The following is a 19,686-nucleotide window of genomic DNA, read 5'->3' as shown; positions in this document are numbered from 1 at the left end:
TTATATTTATTTTCTAAATGATGGTTAGATATGCTATATATATATATATATATATATAGAACACTTCTTTCCTTCATATGTTTGACTATTATTTTACTTTAATCTGTGCCAAAATACCTTTCAAAAGAGAGTATTAGCATTAAATTTGACCATTCAAACTAATTTTCCAAATTACTTATACTGAGAATGTGCTCTGGTACCATCATCTCATATTTTATAGGGAAAGTGTGTTTGCTTTTTTGTCACACACCACATGTACACATGGTTAGTGTTAATGTAAAAAAAACAAATGAAAGTGAATAAAAAGAATGCAGGGATGGGTTTAAAATCGCGGCCTTCCCTTGTGTTTTTGCTTTTTTCTGAAATCTGAAATGTATGGTATTTTATTCATTATAGGTAATGATGGATATGATAACAGTGATGAATCTGATGGGTCTCATCACTCTTACATTGATCCAAGAGAATGGCACCAAGAAGAGAAGTATAATGTACCTGAACAAATTGAATTACCACTTGATGAAGCTTTCTCACTAAAAGAGAAATTCAGAGACAATGATCAAAAGCCCCAAATTCCAATGGACTTGGTTAAAGAGCTTCCGAGTAGAAATTTTGGTAAGAATTTAGAATTTTATATTACTAACAGAAACTCCCAAGGGACAAACCAACCATATCGGCCTCTGTGCTGAGCCGAACCTTTTTACACCCTCGGCCTCAGCCTTAGGGAATTATTGGAGCCTGGTTCGATCCTTGAGAAACACATTGATTTACTGTTTTAAATATTGTATATAATTGCACACTTACGTTGTCGTTAATAATTAATACGGTTATTAAAATTTTATGAATTAATTCGTCTTATACTTCAACACTCAAGCTTGTTACTGAAAGTAAACAGATAAATTTACTTAGACAAATTATTGAAAAAATTAAAAAAATAATATTTGTACGTATGTCCATGTTTCACGGGGGCATGTTCCCCTTTGCCCCCCCTGGCTACGCCACTGAGTTGTTTATTGAAAACATTTAGCATATAATAAAGCTATATTGATGGTAGTGTCTACTTGAATGTTAACGAGTTTTCAATATTCTAAAAGTTGAGTCTAAAGTCGTACGTACGTAATTGTCAATTTGGTCTGAAACTCATTTTATTCAGAAGTATATATAACTTCATTGAAGCGAAGCCAGCTAAGGTAACTTTCTGTCAACTTTAAAAGAGCTTTGAATGTGATGTAGTTTCTCAATAATTATTATGTTAAGTGTTAAAAATTTTCTCTTTTTCTATTGGCAAGTATACTTTAAATAACCGGTGGGCTGCATTCTTACTATCTAACACTAATACCATGTGTAACATACGTATGCCCAAAAAGCATTTTCATTAATGAAACCATGTTCATGGGATATGTTGTATATTACTTCACTTCTGGTGCATTTCTAACTCAAACAATATATTGTTGTTTAGCTTGTGCCTCGCGATCACATGATTTTTCAATTTCACAAGGAGATTAATCATTTTCTGTTTTGGGGCCCACTTGTTTTATGTTCCATGTGAAACAAGGCCTCATTGAAATTTTGTCTTTGGTAATGTTACAAAGAGGCACACTTATGTGTAATTATGTTACATATGCTTATACTAATTAATTGAAATCGCCGAGCAATGTAGCCTTTGTTTTCAGTGCTTTATCTTGGTATTCAGCAGTTATGTGCTCTTTTTTTTTTATAAGTAAAATGTTATAATGAAATAAATTTAGTCTGTAGATCATTACACCATTGATTTTCATGTTTAATTTTTAATACTGATTCTCGCTGGTAATTTCCAATTAGTATATGGTGTCACCTATCCTTGTGCTTGGATTTGAGTACCAAGCGGCATGTCCGTAATTCATGGCTAAGCTCTCTTATGCCCTTCTGGAAGTTCTGGTGGCTCAAAATAAATACTGATTTATTCTTTGAAATATTGCTCAAATTCACATTGTAAGTTTTTTTTAAATAGGTTTAACAGGTAATAATGCAACTGGTAACCCAAGAAATACCCTTTCAAGTGATCAGACCATTGGGACATTAAGAATAAAATCTGGCAACATAGCTTTGAGGCAGTCCCATGTCAATGAAGACCAGCTTTATAATGCAAGTGAACATTTTATATTAGCTCTTTATGTTATGACATCCACCTGATTTTGTTCACTAGTTTCATTCAGTTGAAGCAATGTAGGCTAGGAATGCAATTAAATTAATAAAATTTACTTAGCACATCTTTATCTTGAAAACTAAAAACGAAACCCATTTAGAACATGAAGTAAAAAAATTAAAGAAATTGGATTCATTTAAATGAAATAAGGCAATAGAGAGTAACCAGTTAAGAGCTTTTAAGAAATTTAGTTCCACAAAGAAATTTGAACAATGACGTAGACTGGAACCCTAGGATAAGTATGTGTGGAACTAGAACTCACCACAGGGTATCAAATTCATTCTTCGGTTTAAGCCAGGATACTAGAATTTGAGCTACTACACCTCATTTCCTGAGCTAACGTTTAACCATGGAGAAAAGAGGTTAGGGAGATGAATGGATTTTCGAAACTACCCGGCTTTTGATGCCGAACTCCCCCATACGGGTGGATGGGGCTTGAAAAAAAGAGGGAGTGCATCCAGGTAAAACTTTTTTCACGTGATATGGTTAGTTACCTGGCTATCTCTAGGCCATGCCATGGCCATGCTCTAACAGTTTGGGTTTTTGAAAACTCAGAGATTTCACAAACTACCATCTTTGTGCAAATATGCAGCATATTACCATGATATTACTTACATTTTAGCTCATGATTTAGGTAATTTTTTTTTTAAAAATGGGAAGATATTGCGGTTATAGAAATTGTAAAAGATACAGTACATCAAATAATCCGGGTGTTAAAACAATTAAATTTTATCCCTTACCAAAACCCAAGAGAAACCTTGAAAAGTGTATGGTATGGGTTTTGTCAATTAACCAAAGGGATATAACGACCCATTATGATGTAAAAGGTCATCACTATGCCGGTTCCAAACATTTTGTTGGTGAAAATGGACCAACTGAAGAATACCCCAATCCCATAAAAATGGAAAAGGTAGCACTTAGGATGTTAACTTTAGGTTTTCAAGGTCATTCAAATTTTATCTCGAGAACCTTTATGATTAAAAGAATGGTTCCAATTAGAAATGTGCTCTACGTTTAATTTTAAGTCTAACCAGCTTTGACCCGTCCTTATTTGACCAATGGAAAGCCGAGAAATGTTAGACCAAAAGCCATAAGGTCATGTGTGGTATTCTAATCAAGACACGACATTTAAGGGTTTATAAATTGAAAACTAACAGATCTAATGGATCAAAATTGTCGTGAAACTCTAAACTGTGTGGGGGAGTTTTATTTTGTGACATTAGTTCAAGGTCATTCAAAATTTAACTCGAGAACCATTAGGATTATGATTAGGAGAATGGGTCCAATTAGAAAAATACCCGCCAAGGTTTTTTAAGTCAAATTACCCTTTACCCGAGGTAAATAAACCAATAAAACTCCAAAATAAATGTTAAATAATTGATTTAAAGCGTACCATGTATTTTTATTAACTTTTTTTAGTTAAAATGTTTTAAACACAAAAGAAACTAAATAAGTAATTGAAATAAATAAGCAGCTAATAAACGAGTGCAAGCATGTGTAGTAGCCAATGGAGATTATTTTTGAACACTTCATAAAATAAGTCTAGAATTTAAGGAAGCTTGAAACATTACATTATCATTGTTATGTTCATTATTATTTGAAAGTTAATTTTCAATCTTCAGTTTTTTCATTATTTATTTAAATTATTTGTAAATAATTCTTACGTTTATTAGTTGCTTTTCTATTTCAATTACTTATTTAGTTTCTTTTGTGTTTAAAACATTTAAACTAAAAAAATCTATAATTAAATTAACGTTTATTTTGGAGTTTTTTATTGGTTTATTTACCTCGGGGAAAAGGTAATTTGACTTTAAAAACCTTGGCGGGCATTTTTCTAATTGGAACCATTCTCCTAATCCTAATGGTTCTCGAGATAAATTTTGAATGACCTTGAACTAATGTTTCAAGTTCATCATAAGTTAGAAATTTCGAACTCTTCCACTCAGTTTGGAGTGTCACGACAATTTTGATCCATTAGATCTGGTAGTTCTCGATTTATAAACCCTTAAATATTGTCTTGATTAGAATACCACACACGACCTTATGGTTTTTGGTCTAACATTTCTCGGCTTCCCATTGGTCAAATAAGGTCGGGTCAAAGCTGGTTAGACTTAAAATTAAACGTAGAACACATTTCTAATTGGAACCATTCTTTTAATCATAAAGGTTCTCGAGATAAAATTTGTATTCAAGGTCATTGAAATTTTCATAGTCATTTGTCCCCCTCCACCCTCTCTAACCTGCAAATTTCAAATTCTTACATAAAACACATTTTGAGTAATTGGTTTTGTATTGTTTTTTCAGTTAACACCCTGTATATATTAGAATCATGTAGCACCTATTCAAACTGTACCTTTTTTACAAACCTAACCCTATTTTTTTGGACCATACTTATTCACAAGGAGTAGATTACAACGATCAGCCAGTTATTGGTAATACACAACCCAATGTTACTGAAACTATTGAATGTCTCAAGGCTTCTCCTTTACTAGCCACCATAACTGAAACTTTGGGAACACTCCAGGCTTCCCCTTCGATATCCACCGCTGGTAGCGAAACTTTGGAAATATCGCAGGCTTCCCCTTCATAATCCTCTGCTATTGAAACTTCTGAAATACTACAGACTTCGCCTTTGATATGCAATGATGCTATTGAAACTGTAGTTATATCGCAAGCTTCGCCTTCGCTAGCATTTGCAATTGGACAAACTCCAAACCAAAAACTTTGTGCACCATTTAATTCACCTCCGGCAGTAATAGATGACTATACCACCGCTTATAACTACATCCCCTAAAAAGATTAGCCAAAGAATTTTTAGTTTCTAAATTAAATCATTTAGATGTGACTTGAAGTCGTCTCCAATACTCGCTAGTATACTTACAATTACTTTTTTGGGTCTCCTAATTTACGTTACCTTATATAGGTTAGAAGAATTACTAAGTATAGTGGGTAAGTTATCAATTAGAAATTTTTTGTCAAAACCAATACCTAAAAAGAAAAGTTATTATGAGTTAGTGAACGTATTTTTAGTTTTTTTTTTACCTTTTTCAATGTTATTTAGTTGTGTGTCTTTGACTGATTTTTAAAGTTACGTGTTTTATAAGTATGATCTATAATTATATTGAAATTAATAATAATAACTTCAATTGAGAGGAAATAAAAACATACTCAAATAGAAAAATACTCTGAACGCATGGCCTTGTAGATGTATATTGTTATATGGAAAGAGGGCGCGATGTAACTGCTACTGTTCATGTGACAAATATTTTACCTGGATACCCCTTTTTGCCGTCCCCCAATTCTCCCATCTTTGGGTGGAGAGCAGCATGGATGGGGAGCGAAGCACCCCACTTATTTCATCTCCCTACCCTCTTTTCTCCATGGTTTAACTAATAGCTTCCCAAGCGCATTTGCTTCATCTCACTTGTGTATCACTCATTGTTATTGTATATTCAGCCTTCATTCTAAATTAGATACTCAATCGCAATTGTAAAATCAAATACAATATCATGTCATGTCTAGATCCATGTAAAGTCTCAATTTGAGAAATAAATTCTTAAAAACACTTTGGTAAGCTTGAAGGTTAACTTACCAGTAAAAATATGAATTTGTTGATGTTTATGGCACTTATTACCATTATCCCATTGAGTGCTCTTCTCTAATTGTTCAGTTATACACATGTATATCAATTAATTTGTTTTTAAATATTTCTTAATAGGCACTGAAGAACGATGTTGAGGCTACACCAGAAGAAATTAAGGAAACTTTACGGAATATAAATCAGAGCTTAACATTAAAGAGAAATGTGAAAGCTCGGCTAAGTCGTGATTTGGATCAACGCAAACGTCACAATTTGTCATGTATGAAGAGATTGAAATACCGAATGGCCATGGTGAATTATTTATTTATTCTATTTATTGCCTCCCTTTACTTTTTCTTTCTTGTTGTGTATCCTCTTGTTTTTATGGCATTTTACTTGTCTAGCTGTTTAACTCATGTTGGAAGTAACCTTATGTATAAGCATAGAAATATAGTAATTTTGCTGATTACACCTGGTATTTCCAATTATTATAAACTATTTGCAACCATGGAAAATGTGTATTTTTATGTGAAAAAGGATTGAGTAATTTAATAGAAATATATGTTCCTATTTAGAAATTTCCTTTTTATTTGTCACTGTTCGGTCCCCTAAAGAGTCGCGTTGAGGTGGCTATCACCTTAAACCTGTCCAATAAAGATCATTTCTAATGAACTAGTGTTTAGGGTTTTTACCTCTCCGAGGGTACAACCCTAGGAGGGGTTTTACAATCACTGTGTCTGTCTGTGGGTCCGTTCGCCTGTCTGTCTGGCCTGCAAATGCGTACGCATTTTGGAGGGAAAGTGTAATCACTGCATACGCAGTTTCTTGAAATTACTGCTTTCAGTTTTTTGGAATTAGGGAAATGGTTTTTCCAAAAGAGCCCCCTTTTTGTCATTGGGTGTAGTAGAATTTTCTTTTGCAAATTGCCATTGTATGTGATGAATTTTTGACTTATGGGATGGAACGAGTGCTGAGGGTTACGGTATACATCTCAACGTCCAAATGGCTGGGTTTCCACCAAATATTCACAGTATACGTGTTTTAATCAATTTGAAGATACGCATTCGGTTTGTTGGGTAGAAGATGACGAATTGGTTCCAATGGTTGTACCAACAAAACTGAATGACGAACCAGATCAAAGGGATGTCCAACCTGAGTATCAGACAGAGTGGAGCCACGATAGGGTGTGTCAATATATATTATTACCACAATAACAAGCATTTACGTTCAAGAGCAGAAGTTGAAAATTACTTAAAAGACAATAATATTGCTGCAGATATTAATGCATTTGATTTTTCAAGAAAGTCTGTTGCAGAATCTTTAATGACAATCATGTCTGTAGAAGGTGAAGATGAACCGTTTGAAGCATATTGTACTGAGGTAGTACTTCCCAAGACTTTTGAAGAAGCCATTAACTCAAAGCAGGAGAATGAATGGCGAGCAGCTATGCAAGAGGAGGTCAATACGTTAACAGAACGTGAAGTTGCTGAGGTAGTTGAAAAACCACACCATCAGAAGATAGTAGGCTGTCGTTGGGTCTACGCTATCAAGAGAAACAGCTGGAATAAAATAATTAGATACAAGGCAAGACTGGTCGCTCAAGGATGTACCCAGATAGAGGGGATAGATTATGATGAAACTTTCTCCCCAGTAGTAAGCTTTAGTCTCGTACGTTTCTTTATCGCTGTCTTCGTCGTAACCCTTGGTTGGGTGCATCAACACTGGGATGTTAAGAACGCTTACGTATATGGGACCCTTGATCGAGATGTCTACATGAAGTTAATGCCTTAAGTTGAAGAGGTCTCTGTATGGTCTTTCACAGAGTGGCTGAATGTGGTATTTAGAGCTTGATAGAAGTTTCAGAGAACTGGGCCTTAGTAAATTGATGGGTACAAATTTTATCTATTATTTACCTTTAAAGGCATTGGTGTTGGAACGTTGGTTTTTATCTATTACATTTTTAAGCGTATTTACTACTTTCACGAAATGAGTCATTTTTGGTGGAACCTTTAAATTGTATAGGTCGTATTCTGTAGCTTATCCGGTTTGATTATAAATACCTCGAAATTTAGTTAACGGGTTTTCTTATCTACTTAAAATGTGTTATATAGTTGTATTTATGAGGTGGCATTGGTTTGACGTTTATTGATATATTTAGTCAAGTTGTTTTTTTTGTGCTTTGTTAATGGTAAGGTGGGTTTCGCTTCTTGCTTTTCTATTGGTGTTAGTGTTTTGATTGACTCTTGCTTGATTTCTAAAAATGTATTAATTTGTTGCCTGATTGCGTTATTATATTTTTCTATTGGTTATTTTTTGCTATGAAGCCTGATTTATTGGGATACTATTGTATATTTTCTATTCGTTAATTTTGCTCTGAAATCTGATCGATTGGGGTATCATTATATATTTTTTATTGGTATTTTTGCTTGAAAGCCTGATTGATTGGGTTATTATTATATATTTTTCTATTCGTTAAAATATTTTTTCACCGGTTGAAATTTCCAACTTAATCTGAGAGGCTAAATTGGGTTTTTAAGGAACATCGCTGAGATATGATTAATATAGTTTAACTATTAAATTGTTAGAATTAATCGTTTTTATTTACATTAATTACTAAATTGTTAATAAATTTAGAATTGTTTAATTTCTAATTAATATAATTTAAGTCAATATGAAAACCTGGTCTAAAGATGAATAAACTATTTTCTTTTGTGTTTTCTATATTTCCACCCTTACAAACAGTTTTCGTAATCTCGAACCAAATTAATTTTGCTGTAACACCAACGGGAATAAAGTTTAATAATTTATCGGGGGGTCTTGGTGAAATATATAAACTTTAAATTAGGTTTTATATTTTTTTTCAAAAAAGATGAAGCGCCCTCATAACAGTTTTGAATAAGCATAGTTATAGTGTTGTGAGACGACGCATGGGAAATGAACTAAATCCCCTCAGAGGAGAGGTAATATAACGGGCTTGGCCGACTTGTTTATGTTTACTTACAAGACTATATATACAAGTTAAGTGTTTATTTAATAGTGTGAAATGACCTAAAATATAATTATTTTTAGAGAACCCCTAGAGTACATACAGTAACTTGTTGGCTTGCTATCGGTTTGAACTGGTTTTGATGGAACCTCACAATGATGTCACTAGACAGTTTCAGCCCCTGTGAAACTCTAGATTACATGGGATTGTCTTAAATATAAGAACTTTCAAACATCTTAATTTCAACTGATGCCCTTTAAAAGAAAACATTGTTTATTTTTAGTTTTGGCAGAATACAAAACATGAAATTGAAGAAATGGTTCAGTCTTTGGATTTATGGCATTCACACTTAAAGACTATTCAAGGTCACTTTGGCTCTGGTGTTGCCTCTTACTTCTTCTTTTTGAGATGGCTTTTCTTCTTGAACGTTTTTGCTTTCATTATTCTACTGGCATTTGTTATTACTCCACAACTAGTTAATACTGTTTCCAGTAGTAATAGTATGAACAGTACCGCAAATGTCGCGAGATTTACGGGACAGGAGCTACTTACTGGAACAGTAAGTATTTTGAAAAGCATAGTACAAACAATAAAAACTGAACTCAGATTAGGTTAAGAAAACATGCACATTTGTTTAAATTCTTAAAACCCTCCTGTGGTAATATGATCTTCAGCAATATAAATATTTATCTTCTCGAAATCTTAAAGGGTTTTTTTGGGAAATCTCACTCAAAAATTATCCTGGAGATAATTCAGTTGTGTTCCACATTGTTCAGCCCTCTATATTTGTGACTTAAGTGAAAATTATCTAGGCATTTTTCGATTTGGATCAGCAAACCATAGCTTTGCAAATCATGTGGACCTATATAATCGTTTCTTAATGGAATGCAGTAAATTAATTAAGCCGTGTTATGTCTAAATTAATTATGTTAAAAAATGTGTTCATATAATAAAATCACTTGGAATTACATTGGGGCAGTTCTTTTTTAAAGTTATGTTCATGTACCATAGGATAAAAGGTGCAGGTTGTCCATACAATTTTGTGGGTTTCTTTGATATCACAGAGTAAAATAACTTTTTTTTGTCATTTTAAGGGATATTTTGACTACACAATTATGTATTATGGTTATTACACGAATGCAACTATAGGTGGATCCTTCAGTATGCCTGATGCTTATTTATTCGCCAACAGTGCCTATATTATATGCTGCATGGTCTTTCTTACATATAGGTAATGCCTATATCACAATTGTTTTGCATCTGTATTTGCTACGAACTTCAGGGTTTATAGAGTTACAAGGAAATATATTCTAAGTTTCAAAATGGAAAGGTAAATATCCTTCTATTTTGAAACTAAGTTTAAAATATTCCTTTATTTTATTGTATTTTTCACTGAAAATAAAAATTTCAAGTTTAAATTCACATTGCAGCCAAAAATAGTTTAAACTGTACTGTTAAAATTAAAAGCTTCAAAGGAAAACATGCTATCCTTATACTCTGTAATCCCTGTTAACTTTTGCGGAATTATTATTTTGCACCATTACCACACATTTATTGCATGAGGCAAATGAATGTCTATAGACGTGTTGAAAGTAGGTTGAGCTTCATCGTCTCTTGCCTTAAAATGAGTTTTATTTATCTCAATCTCTTACCAAAAATGTTGTACCAGTATTAACAAAAAAAGCATCAAGACTATTGAATCCGGTTAGCATTTTTGTACACCTTGCACAGTATTATAATGATATTTACATCGTTAAATTTTAGTGGTCTTAAATTATTCGGTTACATAATGCATTAAAGTGAGACACTTGGTACAATCTATTAATGAATGGCACGACATAATTGTGCTACTTATTGGCGCATTTTACGAAATACTCAAGTTCTCAATACAAAGCACACCTGTATGATTATTATTTCTTTCTTAGGTAAAGATTTATGCATTTATCATAGTTAGCCTAGGGTTCAACTTTATTGGGAGCCTGGTCATAGGGGGCATCGTGGAAATGAGGGCCAACACTCTGTCGACTGAGGGTGCAGAGGCTAGGTTCTTGGGTGCTGAACCTGCTATTCCAATTCCCAATGTCCTGGTTCATAGCCATGTGCATGGCACTATGACTGAGAGACAGGTCAAGCTTGGGCTTGAGACGGATGGTCAGAGGTAGGCCAAGGAGTTTATCCCAGGGCCTTCTAAGAAAATAGCAACTGAGTTGCTCTCACTCTCTAAGAGTAGTATCAGGGTGGTTACAGGCCTACTCTTAGGTCACTGCCAGCTAAATAGTCATCTGCATCTGATTGGCATCAGTGAGAGTCCTATGTTCAGGGCGTGCCTTGCAGAGGAGGAAACTTCCTCTCTTGTTATTTGATTATGTGGCTGAAAGGCTTGAGCATCTTGGTATGCACAGTTTGGAAATGAATGATCTCTACTCCTTTAAGGGGTTTTCCCCCGAGCTCTTCGGTTTCCCCTTCCATAAAAACTTGTTAAGGTTACGGTAATAGTTAGTGTACACAAATTGTGTTTCAGTATTTTGAGTTAAACATTAGCTTACATCTGAAAAGGTAATTTATTTCAAAACTTTCATCCAAGTTGTAAATTTTTGGTTTTGTAATGAAGTATAGTCTCAGACAACACTGACAGTGTCATAAATAGAGGGGCCCCAAAATCCTGGCTAGGTTACTGAACCTATAGTGGTGCTGCTGAAGAAATTGTCTAAAAAATCACTACTGCTTAAAATTTCTCATTTTCAGGGACTAATGTAATATCTTCCATGTATTTAATAAATTAATTTTTTTTGCCATTTTGCTTGTGTTTAACCAAACTTTACGAAATTAACAAACCAATTTATAATATTTCACTGTCATTACTATATTTTCAGCCTTGCTAAATCATACAGACTTAATTACATTGAGGCTTCTAGTGACATAAACAATAAGTTTTCAAACAAAGTTTTCTCAGCTTGGGATTACAGCATAGAACGTGAAAATGCAGCCAGACTCAAGTCACGCAGCATTTATAATGAACTAATGGTACGATGCATACATACACAATATACAATAGTTTTTTCAGTTTAAATTTATAAAATTCCATTTAGGAACTAATTGAAAGTGAAACTAAAGATAGTGATGGTAGATCTTTTGGAGAAAAATTTTATATTTATTTTTGGAGAGTATTTATAAATCTTGTTATTATTACGGCAATGGCTGGTCTTGGATATGTTGCTCATAAAATGCTCACAGAGAAGCAGTTTGACAGTGTAAGCGTAATAATGTACTCATGTTATTTAGGCTCCTAAGAACTTTGAATGGTAACATTGGCTGCTGCTGTCATGCTCTTACTTTTCAGAACATCAACAACATAAAATTTGCATGTAGCACAATCTGGAGTTTGCAAAACTAAGATATGACAGTTTTTGAAAAATACGTACTACTAAATTTGTATAATTACATTTCTATACTTAAAAGCGTTAAAATAAAAAGTTATACAATGAAAGAATATCCTAGTTTTGCAACCTCCCAGCCTTGCCTTAGTTCATGGTTCTAGGGGCTTAAATACATCCTACTAAATCATTGCGAAGGCTTTGTTGCTTTTTCTTCAAATTATGTTTTTTATTATTAGGTTACAATACCATTTTTAAAAGAAATTACTTTAGCAATTGCTATCAATACGGCACTTTTCATAGTTCCTATCATTTTTACTGTGATGTCCAGCTTTGAAAGCTACAGTTCTAAGCAAACGCAACTATACTTGAATATGGTTCGGTAAGTATATTTAGAATAGAATAAGTGTGATTTCATGAGGTTTATCATTTTAAATCCATTAGTTAGAGCCAATTTAAATATGAGCATGGAAACATAAAACAAGAACAAAAATTAATTTGTTATTTTATCCTTAAGCAAAACTGGTTTTTCAGAAGTTTTTCCTCTAAACATTATATCTTAATAATCTTATATTGCTGACATCAGCAGAGGCAAAGCATATCAGAGCTAAAAATTTAATGTTGAAAGTTAGATATTTTGAATTTAAAAAAGTTTTGGGACTTAAATTGAAAACTATGATCATTAGCTTTTACTCAAATATGAATGCAACCAATACTTAAATGAAATAAATTTATGAAAGAGATTTTACATTATTTTTAAGGTTGACCTTAAGCCTGTAGTATAATAGTCTCTAGAAGTTAGACATTTTGGGTCCAGTACACACATGACCCTTAAATTTCATTTGTGTATTTCATCACTGCTTAAAACATTTACCCTAATTTTCCCCCACCAAGAAAATTGTTATGTAAACACCACTAGTTCGGCTTTCAGGGACATATTACAAAGTTATTTTTCAACAAAATATTAATTGTTTAATTTTTTCATTAAAGGACAGTAATTATTCGAATAGTTGTGCTTGGTGTGGTTACATATGTATTGCTCGACAAAAATAATGAAAACAGAGATAAATTTAAAGTAAGTCTATCTTTACCATTATTGAATTTTTGTGCCTCACGACTTGTTTTGCCTCTAAAGAATAAATGAAGAAATTCATGAAAAATGAAATTTTATAACAATTATGTTCCATGATTTTCAATGCAAGTTTTAGTTCCAGTATAGTACAATCTAGTTGCCGACTATGGAAGAAAGTATAGGGTGGGGCTAGTGGAAGTAAACCTGTCCATAGATCAAATAAGCATTTATATAATGTGAAATATTTATTGGAACAAATTGGCACTAAAATTTTACTGTGCATTATCATGTTTCCATTCTGTTAAAGAAGTTATTTTACGAAGTTTGCATTTGGTTTGTTAAGTGTGTCAATTAAATTTTAATTACTTATTGGTTTGGTGTACTTTTATTCTAGTGTTGGGAAACAAAACTTGGACAAGAGTTGTATCGTCTTATTATTGTTGATTTAATTTGTGTATTCCTGTTTTCGACTGTGGTTATGGAACTCCTAAGAAGAATTAGTTTTGACAATGGTCTGAAATGTATTGGCAATCCAGAATTTGACATTGCTCAAAACACATTAGACCTAATATATACACAAACTCTGACATGGTAATTATATTTCTGTTTGAATAATTTTAATTAAATATCTATGCTATCAAAGAATTACAAACCTTTTTTTGTATTTTTAGGATTGGTTTTTTCTACTGTCCACTACTACCTTTAGTCACTCTAATTAAATTGGTCGTTATTTTTTATACAAAACGTTTGAGTGTGGTACAAAATTGCAGACCTTCGTTAAAACCTTGGAGAGTTGCTCATGTTCAAACTGTCTTCCTTACACTTACTTTTGTAAGTTTTGCTTTATCAGCTGCTGCAGTTGGCTACAGTATTCTAAAGTAAGTAAACAAAGAATGAAAATTTTAAGAACATTTTAGCGAATTATATTGGGCTCTCTCAGAGCTAGTACTCCAAAACATTTCAGGCCTATTCACACGAGACAAACTTTTTAGCCAAACATTGTTGGCGACTGTTGTTTTCGACTCTGGTTTGCGAAACAGATTGAGTTTTCATTAACATGCTCCATAAACTAACTGATATTTCACGCATGAACTGGTGAAGACAATGATTCAAAATAATTAAAAAAATACCTCTTTTACTACAAAGTCTGTAAATTCATATTAATAAAGGTATTTATTATTAATATCATTTAGTTTTGTGTAGTTAAGAGGATGTGTACGAAAGTTATGAATTTTTATATTTGAAGCTAAGGCTTGCTTAGAAAAAATGGCTGTTCTACAAAATTTAACCTTGGATTAAGAATATGTTATTGGGTAAAGCATTTACGCGTTTTGTAGGTTTCCAAAGATCTGAACCACACACTGTGCCATCTACTGGTTCGACTCGTTTTGGTGATACAAACAAAGCAGCGTGTTTTCCCACGTTTATGTTAAGCTTGAATATTGTACACCTACTGTAGTAGCCGAGATGCAAAAAAATGTATCAACGTTTTCCATGCAACGAAATCCTCCACTAAATTTTTTTATCCCTTCCATTACGAGGCAAAAGTATGAGGCTTATATGATTAATCCAAGATTTAACCAACAATTTAAAAAATACTTTCACCATTCACAACTTGTGTTGGCCAAAAATGTTGCCTTGTGTTATTTGACCTTTTTTTTAATTAATGAGTGAATAGATGGGTGAGAGATATGCCCATTCGTGCACTTCAACCAGTGGTGTGCATAGCTGCACGCCCCAATTTCGACTCTGGGCGAAATTGCACTACAACGGCCTCATGTAATTTCGTGTTTTTTTTTTAATTAATTAACTTAATTTTTAAAATTTAGAAATTTTAGGGAATTTCCATGTGATTACTTCCAAAACACGTAAAAGACGTTTCTAAACTCCCCGTATTGGCGCCTGACGGCGCCGCGCACTCACTTCGCTCTAGCGCTGGTTGCGCGCAGCGCCTCCCCAACCCCATACTAAAAAAAAGCGATGGGCCATCTATAACGCGACCTAGAGGACAGTACCAAGCCTTACGCATCAAGTATATACTTTTAATCTCAACCAGAAACAAAGTGGCCCAAAAATAGAAAACACCTAGAAAATGAACAAAAACTGTAAAAGATTTGATAAAGTACGGGAATATCGCTTTGTGGCCCAAAAATACAAAACACCGAGAAAATTAACAACAACTGTAATTGATTTTATACAAAAAGGGAATATCACGTGGAATTCATTGAGACACCGAAACTGTGGTGTCGGCGAACACATGACGGAAATAAGTACAACGAAACACGTGAAAATGCCCAAAAATTAGAAATTTAAAATTACATTAAAAAATTAAATAATCATTTGCGGCCAAAATAAAAATTGCCCTCGGCATCTACGCGACAAGGTCTATCAGGCGCAACCAAAATTAATATAAAATTCAAGGAAAATGAGAAATTTTTAAAATTAAAAAAATTAAATTAAACAATTAAATACTCATTTGCGGACCAAATAAAAAAATACCCTCGGCATCTACGTGACAAGGTCTATCAGGCGCAACCAAAATTAATATAAAATTCAATGAAAATGAGAAATTTTTAAAATTAAAAAATTAAGTTAAACAATTAAATAATCATTTGTGGCCAAAATAAAAAATACCCTCCAACTCTACGTGACAAGGGTCTATTAGGCGCAACCAAAATTAATATCAAATTCGATGAGGCCGCTGTAGTACACTTCACCCCGACTGGGGCTCATCTCAAAATGTTTACCAAAACGTTCAAATGCTCGTCTATCTCAATGTAAGGAAAAATATAGTACAGGCGCAGCTCAGATTCAGTTAAAACGACAGGGTTTGAAACGGTTCATCTCAGACTCGTGTTAAGTTTAATTTTTCATGTGGATTCACCTCAGTCTCATTTGTTTTTCATTTTTTTCCTCAACTCGAGCTCAATTTTCCTGAGTTAACAAATTTGGGTTCATCTTGGGCTCTTCTTACCTTAACAATTCGTTTAGGACTCGTCTCAGACTAGGGCTCAGAATAAATTTTAGGGGGCTTCTCTTTTGAGTCCTCAACCCAAATTGAAAACTTTGTTCAATAAGAAATCTTGTTTTGTCAAGATTGTAGGGTGACTAATTATCACTTCGATCAATTTTACTAAATTCGTTTCTCGGGATAGTAGTAATAAAAAATAACATTTGCAATAAACCAAACTCTTCATGAATGTATTTTAGTTAAAATAAACATTTCAACTGACCATACACATAATGCTTTTCCTTTCGTTAATAGACAAAAATGTAAATAGTTAATTTTGCATTTTTGCCCCTGTTAGGGAAAAAATAAGCGATCTCCTGAATTAAGGACATTGACTTGGGCCTAAGGTGGTGCCTTGGGTATAGTTCTCTTTATAAGTCTGTTTTTTCATGGAACTGCTCAAACATCATGTTATTCAATTCAGCTAGGAGCAACAAACACAAGGAGAGCGCAGCTAGTCTTTAAACACGCTAACGAATGGTTGTGTACGAATTTCATTGGATGAGCGTCACAAGCCTTTACGCTGAACGTTTTATGGGTGGGGGGAAGACAATTTCCGAATTTTCCCCTTCCAACGGCAGAAGGCGCTAAAGCGTCTAGCCAATGAAAAAAGTACAAAGAAAATACTCGACTTTTGATGGGTTGCGTTCTCCTTGTGTGGGGTGTTGTGTTTGTTGCTCATAGAATTCAGACAGTAACTTAGCAAGGATTTGGTTGACACATGCCATTTTTTTTTCCTGGAATGTGGAAATGTCTATCATCTTATAGCTATTAAAACTACACAATGTTAAATCTAGAAATTTTAATTCAAGGTTAAAACCTTCAGAAGATTGTGGACCTTTTCGTGGTATGGTTACTACTTACTCAGTAGTTTCAGGAATTTTAGAAGACTTAAAAGACTTTGCTATTATTGTTTCACCTGGTGCTGTTTCTGGATTGATATTATTCTTGGGGTAAGCACTATACAATATTTTGTAACTCTCTATATTTTGAGGTGAATAATTTTCTTGGCACAATTTTTTTCTGTTATAAGTTTGGAAGGGATATATTAACAGTAATTAAACTTAGTACATATCATGCATAAATTGTCATAATGCATCTACATTTTAACTTTTAAGAAAACAGTTTTTAATAAAAAAGCCAAATTATACAACAACATTAAAACCCTATGATATATATTAGACATCTACACATATTGCAATTAACTAATATTAAAATAGTTAGAGGTACTTAAAATTATTGTGATATACATTATATTCTATTCACTGTGACATCTAAATATGATAATAATATCATTATTTAAAATTTTCTGTGATTTTTTTATTTTAAGAGTTGTTGTGTACTACACACGTGCATCAGCTAAAGCACATGACGAAATGGTGAACCTATTAAGAGACCAACTTATCATGGTAAAAATGACAAAATATCTTAACATAAGGTCTCAATTAATTGTCATGTTTTTATCATTTAGGAAGGAAAAGACAAAGTGTTCCTTCTTCAACTTTTTGATACAGCCATGCAACATCGTTCAGCTTCAATTTCAGTTAATGATAACACACGTGACACAGTAACAAGTGAGTAATCAGTTTTCTCAACATTATTGAAAACATTTGAAATTCTGGTGCATTACAATTCACCCATGGGGCAAAAATTAGGTACACAGACACAAGGTTTTTTTTTATTTCTTGCGTGATAAGAAATTGAATTGCGCAAAATTCTTTTGGTGGAAATATGTATTTACTGAGATATTTAACATTTAAAATCAACGTGAAGCAAGCGTATATTACTATAAATCTGAAATATTCAACTTGTTTTGAGTGCAGTAGAACTAATGAAGGAAGGTATTAATATGAAAAACCAAATGAATGTAAAATTTAATAAATGGAACTGCCTCAGAACACACGACGACGAATATCCAGCATTCCCCTTATTGGCGGGTTTTTTTACCTTTTTTTACAGTTTGAGCAAAGTAATCAAATCTACCATGTCAGAACCCACTTATTTATAATTGTTGTTTGTTGAATATTTTAAATTGGTACCACCTCTTCCAGGCACTACACATACAATTGAATGGCCTCTGAATGGAATAATTACAGCCGTTTTTCAAAAAATAAAAGCTTAGTTAAGTCTTTACAGGCATACAAACTAGCCCTAACGCATTGTGCCTTGAAGATATTTAATGACACTTATATATAGTAACCAATACCAATGACCTGTGTTGTTGGTATTGGGTTTTCATCCTCAGTAGTTGCTCTTTCTTTCAAGCCTACAGAACCTAAATTTAGAATTTTTACCATATCTTAATTCTAGTTAAATTTACACAAACCACAAATTACTCATGAAAGCTCAATCTGCTTTTAAACTCAAAATGTATTTCTTTTATTTGATGTTTTACATAGAAGGAATCTTATTATCACCCAAGTTTGATGAAGGACCAAAGCCTGCAGACTCAGCGGTTTTTAACCAAACATACCGAGACTATCTTTTACCATCAGAAAGCAGCGCCAAAACTCCAGTAGAAAATACATCCAATTACGGTGTTAGATACATTCAAGCTGATGTTCCTGTAAATAGACGAGGATCTGCTGCTTCAAATGTTACGGAGCATCCAAACTTACCACAGCCTAAGCCTGGTTGGGGGAAAAATAGAGAAAAAACCCCTGAAGCTTGGATTATGGAAGAAAGGCGGGGCAGTGGGAAAAGCGCAAATTCAACACCAACCAGGGATGGTTCTCCATTTTCAGTGATACCGGAGCATGTACGTAGTGCAAGTCCGACTGGTTCTTGGGACCGGCGAAGGTCACAAACTCCAAGAAGAGGTCCCGTACCTGCACCATTAAACAGGCCAACACATCAACAGGGATTTCAATATTTATCACAAGACTCTCCAAGTTACAGCCCAACAAGGTCCAGAAATCCTACTCCACAAAGATTTTAATACTAATATTGGTTTATAATTGTTGTAATTTTATTTTAATTTAACATGTGTTTTTAATTTTGTACTTTTACTACTCAATGTGAAAATAATACTGATTAATAATGCAATAAAAAACTAGCATTTATAATACAAAACATTTAAAATTAATAGTTAATTTAAAGAAAATCAGACTAAGAGATTTCAAGCCAAAAATTATCCTTAAATGGAGGTATATTGTACTATCATTTTTTTGGAGCCAATGAAAATATGGAAGAGGAATAGAAACTAGCTTCCAGGAGCAAGTGCAACTTGCTTTAAAGTAACTGTTGGCTTCATAATTCTCACCTGGGGCTCGATTCTGAGCCTATCGTTAAGCTAGCGACAAAAATTATGGCGATAGGCGAAACGACAATCTGTAAGCGACAATTTCTTAACGGGAATGAAATTGGTATTCTAAGACGTGTCTCGTTACGGCAGTGTTATGAGAGAGACGCTAACGACAAATTTTTAGACACGTGCTTTCACTCTAGCTAGAGCCAATAGCGACTCGTTGTTTTATCAGTTC

At 33.5% G+C, this 19,686-nt stretch overlaps 1 protein-coding gene across 5 annotated transcripts in view; it reads left to right on the top strand.

The window, feature by feature from the left end:
- LOC149966623 (transmembrane channel-like protein 5) overlaps nt 1-19,686 on the top strand; it is a 26,955-nt gene extending 7,269 nt beyond the window's left edge. For 2 of the 5 annotated variants that reach the window (XM_090153562.1, XM_090153564.1), the window contains exons 2-16: nt 397-612; nt 1,988-2,121; nt 5,901-6,074; nt 9,032-9,307; nt 9,843-9,979; nt 11,622-11,772; nt 11,838-11,999; nt 12,362-12,504; nt 13,113-13,197; nt 13,589-13,785; nt 13,866-14,072; nt 17,017-17,157; nt 17,535-17,613; nt 17,676-17,778; nt 18,604-19,682. In XM_090153562.1, coding sequence (XP_090009688.1) covers nt 397-612; nt 1,988-2,121; nt 5,901-6,074; nt 9,032-9,307; nt 9,843-9,979; nt 11,622-11,772; nt 11,838-11,999; nt 12,362-12,504; nt 13,113-13,197; nt 13,589-13,785; nt 13,866-14,072; nt 17,017-17,157; nt 17,535-17,613; nt 17,676-17,778; nt 18,604-19,142 — 2,744 coding nt within the window. In that variant the 3' untranslated portion in view covers nt 19,143-19,682. Of the gene's footprint in view, nt 1-396; nt 613-1,987; nt 2,122-2,191; nt 2,291-5,900; nt 6,075-9,031; nt 9,308-9,842; nt 9,980-11,621; nt 11,773-11,837; nt 12,000-12,361; nt 12,505-13,112; nt 13,198-13,588; nt 13,786-13,865; nt 14,073-17,016; nt 17,158-17,534; nt 17,614-17,675; nt 17,779-18,603 lie in introns of those variants that run through there. The other 3 variants (XM_090153557.1, XM_090153553.1, XM_090153568.1) reach the window with 3 other exon arrangements.

The sequence above is a fragment of the Leiobunum rupestre genome, chromosome 1 (genome assembly GCF_980474605.1).
Source record: "Leiobunum rupestre chromosome 1, qqLeiRupe1.1.hap1, whole genome shotgun sequence".
Classification (NCBI taxonomy): domain Eukaryota; kingdom Metazoa; phylum Arthropoda; class Arachnida; order Opiliones; family Sclerosomatidae; genus Leiobunum; species Leiobunum rupestre.
This window is presented reverse-complemented; position numbering and strand designations above follow the sequence as displayed.